The following is a 12,555-nucleotide window of genomic DNA, read 5'->3' as shown; positions in this document are numbered from 1 at the left end:
TTTGCACATTCAGTGTGGCATGCAAACAGCTTAAAACAGCTCCTCCCTATGTCTCATCATACTAATGGTATGAATGAAGGTACAATCTTCATGCTTAAAATGCTGTCATCTGCAGGGAGAAGCCTTATTATTTCCATGTGAACTGGAACTCTTATGGTGAAAGCATTCATTCATACATCAAAGTTCTCTTCTGCAGAGAATCACACTAAATGCATGGAGACCAGCTCTTTGTGATGTCACCAGTGTTGCTATCATCTCACACTGAAGGTACACAAAAGAGAAGGAGCTGTTTGCCATTTCTTGTGTGTTGGATTGAATGAACAAAAGTAACACTTGAATAATAAGTCTTCAGAATTATGGCCAGTTCCAAAGTGTGACAAGAGTGCAACGAAATCTGTGCACCTTTTGCATCAGACCTTTAGCTTCCATTTTGAGATAGCCAGCTATTCACATTTAGGTTTGAAAAATTATTAGAATAACTCAAGAAGCAGAAACAAGGCAACTACAAAACCTAATTCCCTCAGAATGTGATTTTTTTTTTAATTTGCTAGAAACACCAGCAAATATTGATGTTTTGACTGTAACTTTTAGTAAAGAAACGTAAATATGAAAAGCATTAGAGAACAACCTATTACAGGTAGTCGTCAACTTATGATGGCAATTAGGACTGGAATTTCTGACACTAAGAGATGCAGTCATAAAGCACAACTGCATCACTTAGCAACAGCAATCCCTGCAGTCCCAATTGCCATCATTAACTGAATCCCATGGTTGTTAGCCGAAGCAACTGCCTGCTGGCTTCCCATAACCAAAGACAGTGGGGAAACCAGCAGGAAGTTGCAAGTCCCAGGCCCGCAGGCAGGTAAGTGCTGTTGCCAGGTGGGGGAAGGAGCGAGAGGATGGGCAGGGGCATGGGGGAGAGTGCATGGGGATGCAGTGCCAGTCAGGGAGGGTGCACAAGGGTGTGTGAGTGGCCAGCGTGGCACGAGTGCAGAGGGGCTGAGGGAGGGCACGTGGGAGGGGGAAACCTACCACAGCAACTTGTGATCTTCCCTGCTGGCTTCCCTTTTGACTTTCTGGGGAAGCCAGCATGGAAGGTTACAAATGGTGATCATGTGATTGCGGGGTGCTTGACAACCGATTGTAAGTGCAAATGGGTTGCTAAGCACCCAGATTGTGATTGGGTGACCATGGGGGTGCTGGCACAGCTGGAACTCCAAAGACCAATCATAACCACCATTAATTCAGTGCTGTCATAATTTTGAATGTTCACTGAACAAACGGTCGTAAGTCGAGGACTAGCTGTAATACATTTCCTTTTTCAAGCTTTATGTAATTATTTCAGGGGAGAATAAATTCATGCTTTATATTTATCACTCACTGCATTAAAGGACAGTAAAACTTAATTTTTTGGAGCACTCTATTTTATAATGACACATGATTTTGTTTATAACAAAAGAATAAGGAAATGCCCAATGCCTTATATTTAAGCATAGCATTCTCAACTTATTTTCCTTTCTTTTTATTCCTAAGATAGTTGTATAATTTAATATATCTACCTATAGTGAAATTGATACTGGAAAAATAATAACATTTTCAGTCTTATTAGCAAGCAAGTTTGAAATTAATGCAGAATTGTTGATTAGCTCATGGGCTGTAATGTGACAGCTATTTTAATTCAGCTTGCATTAATACACATTTTAAGTGCCACTTAAGAAAAGGCCACAGTTTTAGCTGATTGCCTATTATAAAGGTAAATAAATCTCTAAAAAAAGCTTTCATGGCACACTGAATGGACAAATAAGATCAAAACCATTGATCTTATTAAACATATTCCCTAAAAGATAAAATCCATGCCTGATACACACAGAGACACACATATATATAAAACAACAGGAAGGATACCATACTACCTTTATACTTAATCCAAATCCTCCTACAGTTTGTCTTCTAATTGTTACAGTTCTTTCCTGAAAAGAAATCAGATTCAGTTTTAAATATTTCCTTAAAATCAGCCACAATCACACTGCATTGGCTCTTCTTGGCTTTGGTGCTACATAATCACTCTGAAGTTTTGAATTTCATATAATATATGTATTATCATAATTATGAAATTGCAAAATATATTTACCTAAAGTGTCAATCATGAATTGCAAGATACAAATACAGGTAGTCCTCGGTTAACAACCACTCATTCAGTGACCATTTGAAGTTATGACAGCACTTGAACAAGTGATACTTACAACTGGTCCTTGAAGTTCCGGCCATTCCAGCTGCCCCACAGTCACGTGATCGTGATCTGAGCACTTGGCCACCAGCTCACACTTACGACAGTTGCAGTGTCCTGCAGTCACGCCATTTGCAACTTTCCCTGCTGGCTTCCCACAAGCAAAGTCAATGGCAGGGCAGGGAAGATCACAAGTCACTCTGGTAAGTCTCCCCCACCTGGCAGCAGCCACCCCCACCCCTGCCAGATTCACACAGCACCTCGCTGGCCCCTTGTCATCCTTGTGCACCTTGCAGCAGCCACCAAAAGCCTGCCATGCTCGCACCACACCAGCCCTTTGCATACCCTCCCACTACCTGCAGCAGACACCCCAAGCCCACCATGCTCGCGCTGTGCCACTCTGGCCCCTCCCACACCCTGCCGCACCCATCAGCAGCCACTTACTTGCCCACAGCCTGCTTGCGAGCAGCCTGGGACTTGCAACTTCCTGCTGGGTTCCCCTGACTTTACTTGGGCAGTGCCAGGAGTGCCAGGATTGCCACTGCTAAGCAATGCAGTCATGTGACATCATGCTTTACGACTGCATTGATTAGCAATGGAAACTCCAGTCCCAATTATCCTCGTTAGGTGAGGTCTACCTGTACTTAACTTATTTATTTTATTGTATTTTATTTATTTTCTGGAATTCTAGATGATCCAGCTATAAAAATATAACACAAAGATATATATGTAGTCATTTTTCAACATCTAATTCTCTGTAATTAGAAATGAGGCCTTCTCAAATGTTCCACTGACCTGCAAAGCGTTTCTTTTTAAGTCAGCATAAAAGCCCATGAATAGCCCTGCTGGATTAGGTTAAAGCCTACATAAATTCAACATTTTGTTTGTCATAAGGTTAACCAGGTGTATACAGGCATAATTAACTTGTGGCATTGACCATTAATATTGATTTAAAAAGAAATTGAACAAATTCACAGAAAGTGGCTCTTATCTTCCAACATTGTTCCCATGTAGTGGGTATTTGTAGGCAGTTTTCCCCGGTGCAAGTGTAATACTGACATTTCTAGATGACAGAGCTGTGTTCTGTGAATTTAGCTGATCCTCTTTAAAGTTATCCAAATTAATAGCCATCACCACAGATTAATTCTATTCTGGGTGAAGAACATATAAAACACTGTCTCTTTTAAATCTTCCAAGCAGCTTCCTTGACTGACCTCTTGTCTTAGTGTTCTGAGATACGTCTATTTTCATACTATCCATTATGTTATAAACCTTGACCATGTCCACAATTTTCTAAGAAACTCAAATGCTCTAGCCTTTTCTCATAAGGAAGATGTTCAAGCTCCCTGACCATTTTGTTTGCCTGTTCTGTATTTCTTATTCAAACAAATTACATATTCTGTATTTCTCATTCTGTATCCTTTTTTCAAACACAGGAACTAGAGCTATACAAAATAGTTCCAATATGGAATATCTACCAATTTGTATGAAGGCAATACAATGCTTGCAGTTCTATTTGCAATCTGATTTTTAATCATCCTTGGCATGGATTTTCCTTTTTCATACCTGCCGCACACTTAGATAACATCCTCATTGAGCTCTCCACTATGACTCAAAAGTGTTTTTTTTTTTTTTCACATCAGACTTATTTTATTTTTCCTGGATAGTTAGAGACAATTATATAAAATTAGGTTTTATACCCCAATGTGCATCACTTTAGACTTATTTAAACAGAGCCATAGATAATTACCATTTGGTTATAATTAACCAGATACATCCAGTTAAAATCCATCCAGTTAAAACAGTCTTTCTGGAGCTTTTCATAGTCATTTTTAGTTTTTGCTACTGTACACTGAATAATTTAGTATCATCCACAAACCTGACCAGTGTGTGGCCAAATAATAGGTGTTATGTTGGCAACTAATAAGAATAAGAGTGCATTCTTGCTTTTTAGGATCCTATCCTAAAGGGGAAAAAAGGAATATAAAGAGGTGTGACAAATTCCTATATTTTGATATGACCCAACAGCCTATTTTGTAGTTTCTGCTTTTTTTTTTTCCCCCCAGGAATCTGAAACTGAGTGTTTTGTCTGATTGGTTCAAACAACTGACATGTCCCCCCAAAAGCTAGGGTTTTCTTCTGTCTTCTACAAAACATTTAAACTATAGCTGAACAGGAAAAAGAAGACAGAAGAAATAAGGGGGAAGAAGCTAGGTTAACCATCCTCCAGCAGTATCTTTGGAGCCAACTTGAATGCGGTGCCATTTTGACTGCAGTGAGCCTTGCCTATGTTTCTGGGCCCAAGATCTGGGCCCAAGTCTGTGGGACTTGTTTAGTTAGACCAACATTGTAGATTTTGTTTGGAATTCTGTGTGTGCTCATTGCTTTCCCCAGCTCTTCCTATATCCCTTTCCCAATACATTTCTATCCAGAGATTTATTTTAAGCAAATTTCTCCTTCAAACTTCCCCATGTGCAAAACTGCATGGTGGGAGTGCTATCCCTGGTATTTCTGCTTTGTTATCAGATTTGCTTCTGGGCTTTGGATAGGGAAATCCAAAGCACCTTTTTTTCTGATTTCCCTTAAGGGAGTGGTCCTGTACAGAATGATGAAGACCTTCCCGGCCAGAATATCCCAGAAGATTTAACCTGACGGGGGCCACACTATCTTCATTGGAAAAAGAAAAAGCAGAACAAAACTAAACTGGGAAGCCATTGGAAGAGGTATCTCAGTGAAGTTTAAATTATTCTTCCCCACCCACCCCCGACATGTAATAAAAGCTTAAGGAAAAAACAAAAACCTGCAGCTATTTCTCTGGTAAAAATAGTAAATTCCATTATCCAATGGATATACTGTAAATTAGCTAATGAGTTGTACATAATGTTGTGCATAATGTTCAGCAGGGCTAAGCAAGTGAAATACTTCATCTATTGCCTTCTACAAGAACATTCTGAAAAGACAGGATGCATCACTATGGAGAAAATTAAAAATGTTATCCAGGTATGTCAAGTCATTATTTAAATGTCAACTAGAATAGAAGTAATAGAAGTTCTATCTTTTTAGAGAAAAGTAATTGGGGAATTGTGAAATGTTTAATATGTAACACCAGATATGATTTGCTAATAGGATAGGTTTATGGCTTAGTGATCTTTTAAAAATCTTAGATTCTTTTTCAGTTAAACAAATGGAGACTCAGCACCATGAAGTACAGGGTCAGAAGTCATAGTAATTTACAGCATTCAAAGGTCAATTAAGACAACTATAGTAAGCATTACCAGAAAGATGACATATAGAACATCATTGTGTATGTGTGTATGTGTTATGTGTCATTTGTCATTTCTTTCTTTGATGCTAGAAACCTTACACTTTATATATTCATCATTTATTTTCATAATGATGAAAGGGGCCCAGTGAGGCATCAGAGATGCCTAACTAGTCTCCACATATCTAGTGAAGATGAGTCTACCAGTTCTCTGCAAATCTGCAAGTATTGAAGGAACGGCATAAATTGTTCAGTTGGAATTCAAAACGTTCAGTGAGATATTTAAGTATATATCCCCTCCAAAAAAGAAGGCCTGTCCTCTGGGAAAAAGGGGTGAGGCCCAGCTGTTGAACTTCAGGGGCTTGTCTTTTGGTAGATATTCACTAGTCATATGTGTTTCTTCATTATAAGAAAATTAAATGAATGCATGGAGATAAATTCATCTATAGTTACTGGTCATAATGGTGAACTTCCTGAGAATACTGGCCTTTGAAGACCAGTTTGAAGACCAGTTTCCTGCATGTGAGCATTCTCTAAGTATTCAGCTGATTTCTGTGGGAAAAAACAGGATATTGCATTAGATAAACCTTTGGTCTAATCCAGATGGGCCTCAGGTCTGATCCATCAGAATTCCTAAGTGACTTTGTAAGAATCTCACTTTATTTTCAGTTTCTTCCATTATAAATATGTGTTCTTGTCTTATTCTTTAGCTAATGTGCAACACAATTTTAGACATGACTACTCAGAATTAAATCCAGAATTAAACTCAGTAGGACTTATTTTCAGATAAGTATATACAGCATTGCAACCTCAACTCTTTTGGCATTCCTTGTGAGGGAGTTGGGTGGTGTTATAAATTTGATTTATAAAATTAAAAAATAACATAAATTCCCTCCCATAGTTCCTACTATATTGGCTTAGGCATCATTCATTCTTGAAAAGCTCTTGTCTATTTGCTCTTCAGAGCTGCCCTTTCCTGCCATTATTTTCTTCTTATTTTCTTCCTTTCTTGTTGTACCTTTCATCTTCTTCAACTTTTTCATTTATTTCAGCTATTAACCTGAATCTTTTTCAACTTGAGGTCTCCAAATTTAGAAGAGAGACATTTAACTTCTAATTTCTGGCTCCTCCTTATTTATCTTTACTTGCTCAATCAACTTTTTAATCTCAATCATCAAGTGCTGTTCAGTGTGTCTTTAAGTTATTTTTTCTCTGACCTTTTTTTAATCTTAAAGCAAAGTCATTTTTAATTATTACCTCATTACAGTATTTCATTCTTACAAAAGCTCCTTGAAATGACTGCTTATTCTGAAAGTCACTTCCCTATTAACTTGTTTTTATATTGTCCATCTGCACTCATCAGAATCAGATTGCAGGGAGCAATCTAAGGTGAAGAAGAAGATATGGAGCAAGCCATTAGTCAGAACTGAAAAAGGGAGCCTGAAACCAAAGATCAGGAGATCTTTTTTCCAGAAGAAAGGCATAAATGAAACAGAAAATCTTCCTGATTTATCTGCCTGAGTAGTATTTTTTTTATAGGCACAATATTCATTCTGAATACAGTACATAACGCTTCTCTGTGAAAGACAACTCTGAAAACCTCAATATATATATATATATGCTTTAATCTGAAAGCCACTGAAAAGCATGTTACTTACTCCAGAATAAAATGGTTCGCCAGACACACAGATGACATCTTGTTCTTGAATTGTCAAAATATCTTTGGCTAAGTGCAGCCGCACTTTGAAAGGCTCCTGATTACCATCCTGTAGCAAACAAATCCCTGTCTTTGACTTTAAAAGGCAGAAGAAAAAAAAAATTAGTTGTCAAATTGTTTATGTACTATTTATACTAAAGAATCAAAAATAGTTTCCTTTAGTTTTTAAACTGGAATATTCAATAACATAAAGTACATCTCAAATGATCCTTGAATATATCCAATAATCCTCCCAATTATAAGAAGTAAATCAAATGATTGAAACAGATGTATGGCAAAAATTACCAATAGCAGTTTGGAAACTCAGACATTAAGTAACATTTAAATATGTATCTTGACATTGTACATGGATGAAGGACTAAAACCTCTAAAATGTGTTCATAAGCAAAACTAACCTTTTGCAATACCAAGGTTTATGTTTTAGTACCCAGTGTCATACTACATATGCATATAAGATATAACTTGTGCATTACCTGACACAGAGTATCAACTTGATAACCTTATGTTGAGGTTACAGCATTTGATTTATCTAACTAAAAATATTGAAATTACTTTAGAGCCAAGACCTTAACTGGGATCACAGAAACACTATGAAAGGTTCCAGTCATGATCATTCTATTTTATTATTATAATCAGTAAATAACACTTCAACATACAACAAAAAATTCATTGCAAGTGCTTTTCAGGCCATAGCCTAGATTTGTGAATTGATTAATCAGTTAAAATCAATCCGCTGTCATTCTGGAAAAAAATATTCCAAAGTAGGCCACCATGGCCATTAGAAATGTTGTACAATAGGTTGTAGATTTTCTACGCCAAAGCTTTTCTAACTTCTGTTTACAAGAAAATAATCTGGCGAATTATTTTGATGATTCTTTCCTTCCTTTCACTGGAGTTTAGGTGCACATTAGATTTCCTGAATGGTAGTTTATATGTTTGAAGGATTCAGTGATCTCTGGCTTCAGCCTCCTTTCCCTCTCTTAAATCTCTGAAGTAGTACTGACACATGGATAGTTATTCTAAATCCAGATATTCCTCAAAATTTTATTACCCAAGACAGAGATAGCCAATATCTTACAATCTCTTTGGAGAGCTGCCAGCTGCAGAGGGAAGCTAATTGTTTCTTGAAACAGGGAACAAGTTTTGTAAGCCTATTAAGCCCATTCTAGACTCTGGTACCCTTCCTCAACCAGACCAGCCTTCAGTTGTATTGGCTGTAAATACTAGGAACAGTAGTCCAACACCCCTGGAAGACTGCTGTAAAACCTAGAGCCAATATGTCAGTCAACTGGAACAAATATTTACTTTCCTCAATTCCAGCAAGCTCATGTCTAAGTATTGTGTCCAGACCTAGAATCTATGACATGCTTTCAATCTTAGAATTTCATGCCTGACCCCCAGGTTCTTCACATCCTTATAGAGTTCAAGAAAATTTCTTGTTTCTTTGCATTTCAACTTCATGATGGCAGCTTAGAGAATAAGTTATGGCTTTCAGGAGAGAGAAAATAAGGAATGATGGAAGAAAAATTAAAGGGTCATATTTTTATTCTGTTAGTCTCCACCAAATAAGTTTAGGTGGATGGCAGAAACATCTGTTGATCCATATCTTGGAAGAAGATATGAGAGCCAGTTGGGTCTAGTTGTTAAGGCACCAGCCTAGAAACCAGGAGACTTTGAGTTCTAGTTCCACCTTAGGCATGAAAGTCGGCCGGGTGACTTTGGGCCAGTCACTCTCTCAGCCCAACTCACCTCACAGGGTTGTTGTTGTGGGGAAAACAGGAGGAAGGAGTATTAGGTATGTTCACTGCCATGAGTTATTTATAAAACTAATGAAGGCAGGATAAAAAAAAATCTAAAAAACCCCCCAAAAACTAAGAACAGTTTCTAATTCATTTGATGACTGCCTGAGATAACATTTCTCAAAAAAGAAAAAGAAAAAAAACTTTATATAGTTATTTTGTATTACTTGACTGTATATTTCAATCCTGGCTGATTACCCTATAAAACCTCTCAAGAAGCTCTATGAAAAGAGCTAGGGGCAAGAATTAAATAGCATCTAACTATACAGTAGGCCTAATTAAGCATCACAATGAAATTAAAATAGGAGTGAGAAAGGGGATGCACACAGGCAAGAATGAATAAGGAAACCAAGCATAAGAAAAGCAAAACCAAAATACATGCCAGCAAACGTAAACACAATCCAGTGATATGAGTATTATTAGTATTATTTTACAGTACAATGCAGCTATACAATACATCCTTCAACTATTATTCCAGTTCTGGCTAAAAAGCACTGAAGTATATAAATAAGAGAGCTTTTATTTTTGGAATGAATAGAATTCTAATTTCTTTCAGATCTCAATAATTCATGCTGATCTAATATATATTATGCATGATGCTTGACCTTCACATTTTAATTATCAGTATCATCAACATCCCAATTCTGCTCTTCAGCACTGCAATAGTGCACTACTTCAGGGATGTTTAGAAGAACACATCCTGGGCTTTAGTCTCGTCTCACCTTTTATGGTAGCTAGCTAACTTAAAACTATCTGTAATATCTGAATAGCCTACCTTTAGAATGGTCTGTACAGTCCACTTCCTTTTCTTATGGGCTCAAACCAGAGAGATATGGATGTTACATTACATCATGCCCTCAGGTATGAGGTTTTATATGAGTTCTGTTCCTTCTTGGAGGTAGAAGGGGATTTCTCTACATGCACCTCATACATGAGGGCATAACATAATATAATATCTGTATCTCTGGTCTGAGAGTTTAAGAAAAAGCTGTATATATAGACTTATATAGACTATTCTATACCCTCATAGAGGGAATTCACAGATGAGTCTCATAGACTGATTTTTGGTTTAAAATGCCTGATAAGTCAAACAGCATGACACAATTGCCTGCTGTTTCTTACTGGTCAGTATAACTAATAATATTCAACTAGCAAATAATCTGCTATTTCTTTTGAGATCTCTATGTTCTGATTTCACCCACTTCTAAGAGATGAACTGGAGAACTTTACAAGAACTTGTTATTTTCCTTTTCGCTAACTAAAATGATGAAAGCACTGCAGTTAACAGGTTTTTTTTTAAAGAAAAACAAATTATTCTTAAAGGTATACATTATTTTTGAGTGAGAATGGGATCTTGAACACCTTCCAACCTTAATGCATCTTCATTGCTATCCTGTAACTTCCCCTATTACTTTCTTTCCTTCTAACACACCTTCTTTTCTTCCATGTTTATTAAGAGCTTCATTGGGAGTTTTTCTAGAAACACCTTCACCTTTTATAAGGGCATGCAGACTAACTAGGGTAAGATTGAACTCATTCACTTTAACTAATTCATTATTTTTAATCTTGTACTGAGGGGCCATATGCTTTTTTCTGGCACTAGCAATGTATTTTCTTTACTATGTAGGCTCCATGTATTCTATCATTGATCTTCATATCAATTAAAACTCATATTCTTTAGATCTAGGTTAATGCTAATAAATTAAATCTTTATTACTCATATTTAACACTTTTTTTATTTTCCAGCATTATTTATCATTCGTTCTTAATGATAACTAGAATCTGGAAAATGCAGGAAGTGGAAGATTAGGAGATCAAATGTAGAAAGAGCTAGATAAAGAAAATGAGAAATAAAGGCTTTGCATACCACATTCATAGTCCAATGGTCAGCATGGAATTAAAAGGGATAAAAACAATGCATGCATAACGTGCCATGAACACATACAGAAGTTTTTTTTAATGGTTCATTGTTTTCTTATACATGGTTATAATTGGAGATATATTAAGTGAAATGTAGCTATATTAAAATCATCTTTGCATCTGTGAGAAGCTTGATATCGTAAACACAAAAACAACCAAAGAATGGGAGATTAAGAAGAATCCTCCCCCTCCACAGACTGTGAAGCTGATAACTTTTTTTTTTAATCTTTAAATATGCAAGCCTCCATTTAATAATTCATATAATCCATACAATATTGATCATGAGAATCAACAAGTTAAAGCAACCTAGCATATGTGTGCATGCTTAAATTAGGAAGATGTGCACTACCTCTTCACATGCAGTCCTGAAATCCATGTGCTATGGCACCAAGAGATATTTGTCTAAAAGAAGGGAAAAAAAGATATTTTATTACAAGAATAATAAAAAAAACTTAAGAGTTCTTTGATAGCAAAGGAAAAAGATCCCCCAATTTGAAGTATTCTAATAGTTATTCATTAAATATGGTTTGAGGCTAGCTACGTTGAAACTACCTCTAAATGAATTAGCCATAACATTTACACTAGAAATATCATCCCACATTCTAATTCTTTGCTTATGGATATGACTTCACTGGCTTATTCTACTTCAGTATACAATGATTCTTAGCAATGTAAATGCCTAGAAGAACATCTGAAATGTTCAGTTTCCTCTGAACTGAATGCTATTAAAAAGGAAGAAAGAAAAGGAAAATAATATTTTTGTATATTTGTGTGCTGTGAGGAGGTGGAAAGTGATATACAAGGCAAAACAGTGTATCTATTCCATCTACTTACTTGCTTTAAAACACCGAGGTTTATGTTTATGGGACTACCTGCCACATTATTCAATTTCTCAGACAGCTTTCACAATCAGGGAACAGCGCTCTGCATCTAAAACCTTCAACCATGGCTACCAAGCAAACCCTTTGTATTACTATTGTATTGAATTGTATTTGTATTTGTGTTTAACTGTGTTTAACTGTTGTTTTAATTGCTTTAACTGGTTGCTTATTGTACACCACCCAGAGTCACATTTGTGAGACTGGGCAGCTATATAAGTCCAATAAATAAATAAAAAATAAAATAAAATAAAATAAAATAAAATAAAATAAAATACTATGAAGTAGGTTCCTATGAAGTAACATTTGTGAGACTGAGCAGCTATATAAATCCAATAAATAAATAAAAAATAAAAAATATTTTAAAAATACTATGAAGTAGGTTCCTATGAAGTAGGTGTAAAATGATATCACCACCAGACACATTTATTGAGGAAAATATTTACATTAGGAAATAAAGTGTGTAATAAAATAAATAAAATAAAATACTATGAAGTAGGTTCCTATGAAGTAGGTGTAAAATGATATCACCACCAGACACATTTATTGAGGAAAATATTTACATTAGGAAATAAAGTGTGTCATTCAAATGGATGGGGCTAGTGAAAGATTCTGTTTAGAAGTAAACTAATTGGTAAAGTTCCTTTGATTGCAGTTTTCTGGAGCTGGGCTCTGCTTTCTACCTGAAATTTCACCAGAATCACAAGGGAGTTTCCTGTACTTCTCAGCCATTAGCTTTAGTCTTCAGGACC

At 36.2% G+C, this 12,555-nt stretch overlaps 1 protein-coding gene across 1 annotated transcript in view; it reads right to left on the bottom strand.

The window, feature by feature from the left end:
- Positions 1 to 11,301, bottom strand: part of SNTG1 (syntrophin gamma 1) — a 121,456-nt gene extending 110,155 nt beyond the window's left edge. Inside the window, exons 1-3 of the mRNA XM_007426567.3 lie at positions 11,275 to 11,301; positions 7,148 to 7,282; positions 1,914 to 1,970 (exon numbers count right to left, since the gene is read on the bottom strand). Of these exons, the coding sequence (XP_007426629.1) occupies positions 1,914 to 1,970; positions 7,148 to 7,282; positions 11,275 to 11,301 (219 nt within the window). The remainder of the gene's footprint in view (positions 1 to 1,913; positions 1,971 to 7,147; positions 7,283 to 11,274) is intronic.
- Positions 11,302 to 12,555: the final 1,254 nt, after the last annotated feature.

The sequence above is a fragment of the Python bivittatus genome, unplaced genomic scaffold (genome assembly GCF_059951505.1).
Source record: "Python bivittatus isolate LINGU-HERP-01145 unplaced genomic scaffold, Pbiv_v1 ctg000840_np1212, whole genome shotgun sequence".
NCBI lineage: Eukaryota > Metazoa > Chordata > Lepidosauria > Squamata > Pythonidae > Python > Python bivittatus.
This window is presented reverse-complemented; position numbering and strand designations above follow the sequence as displayed.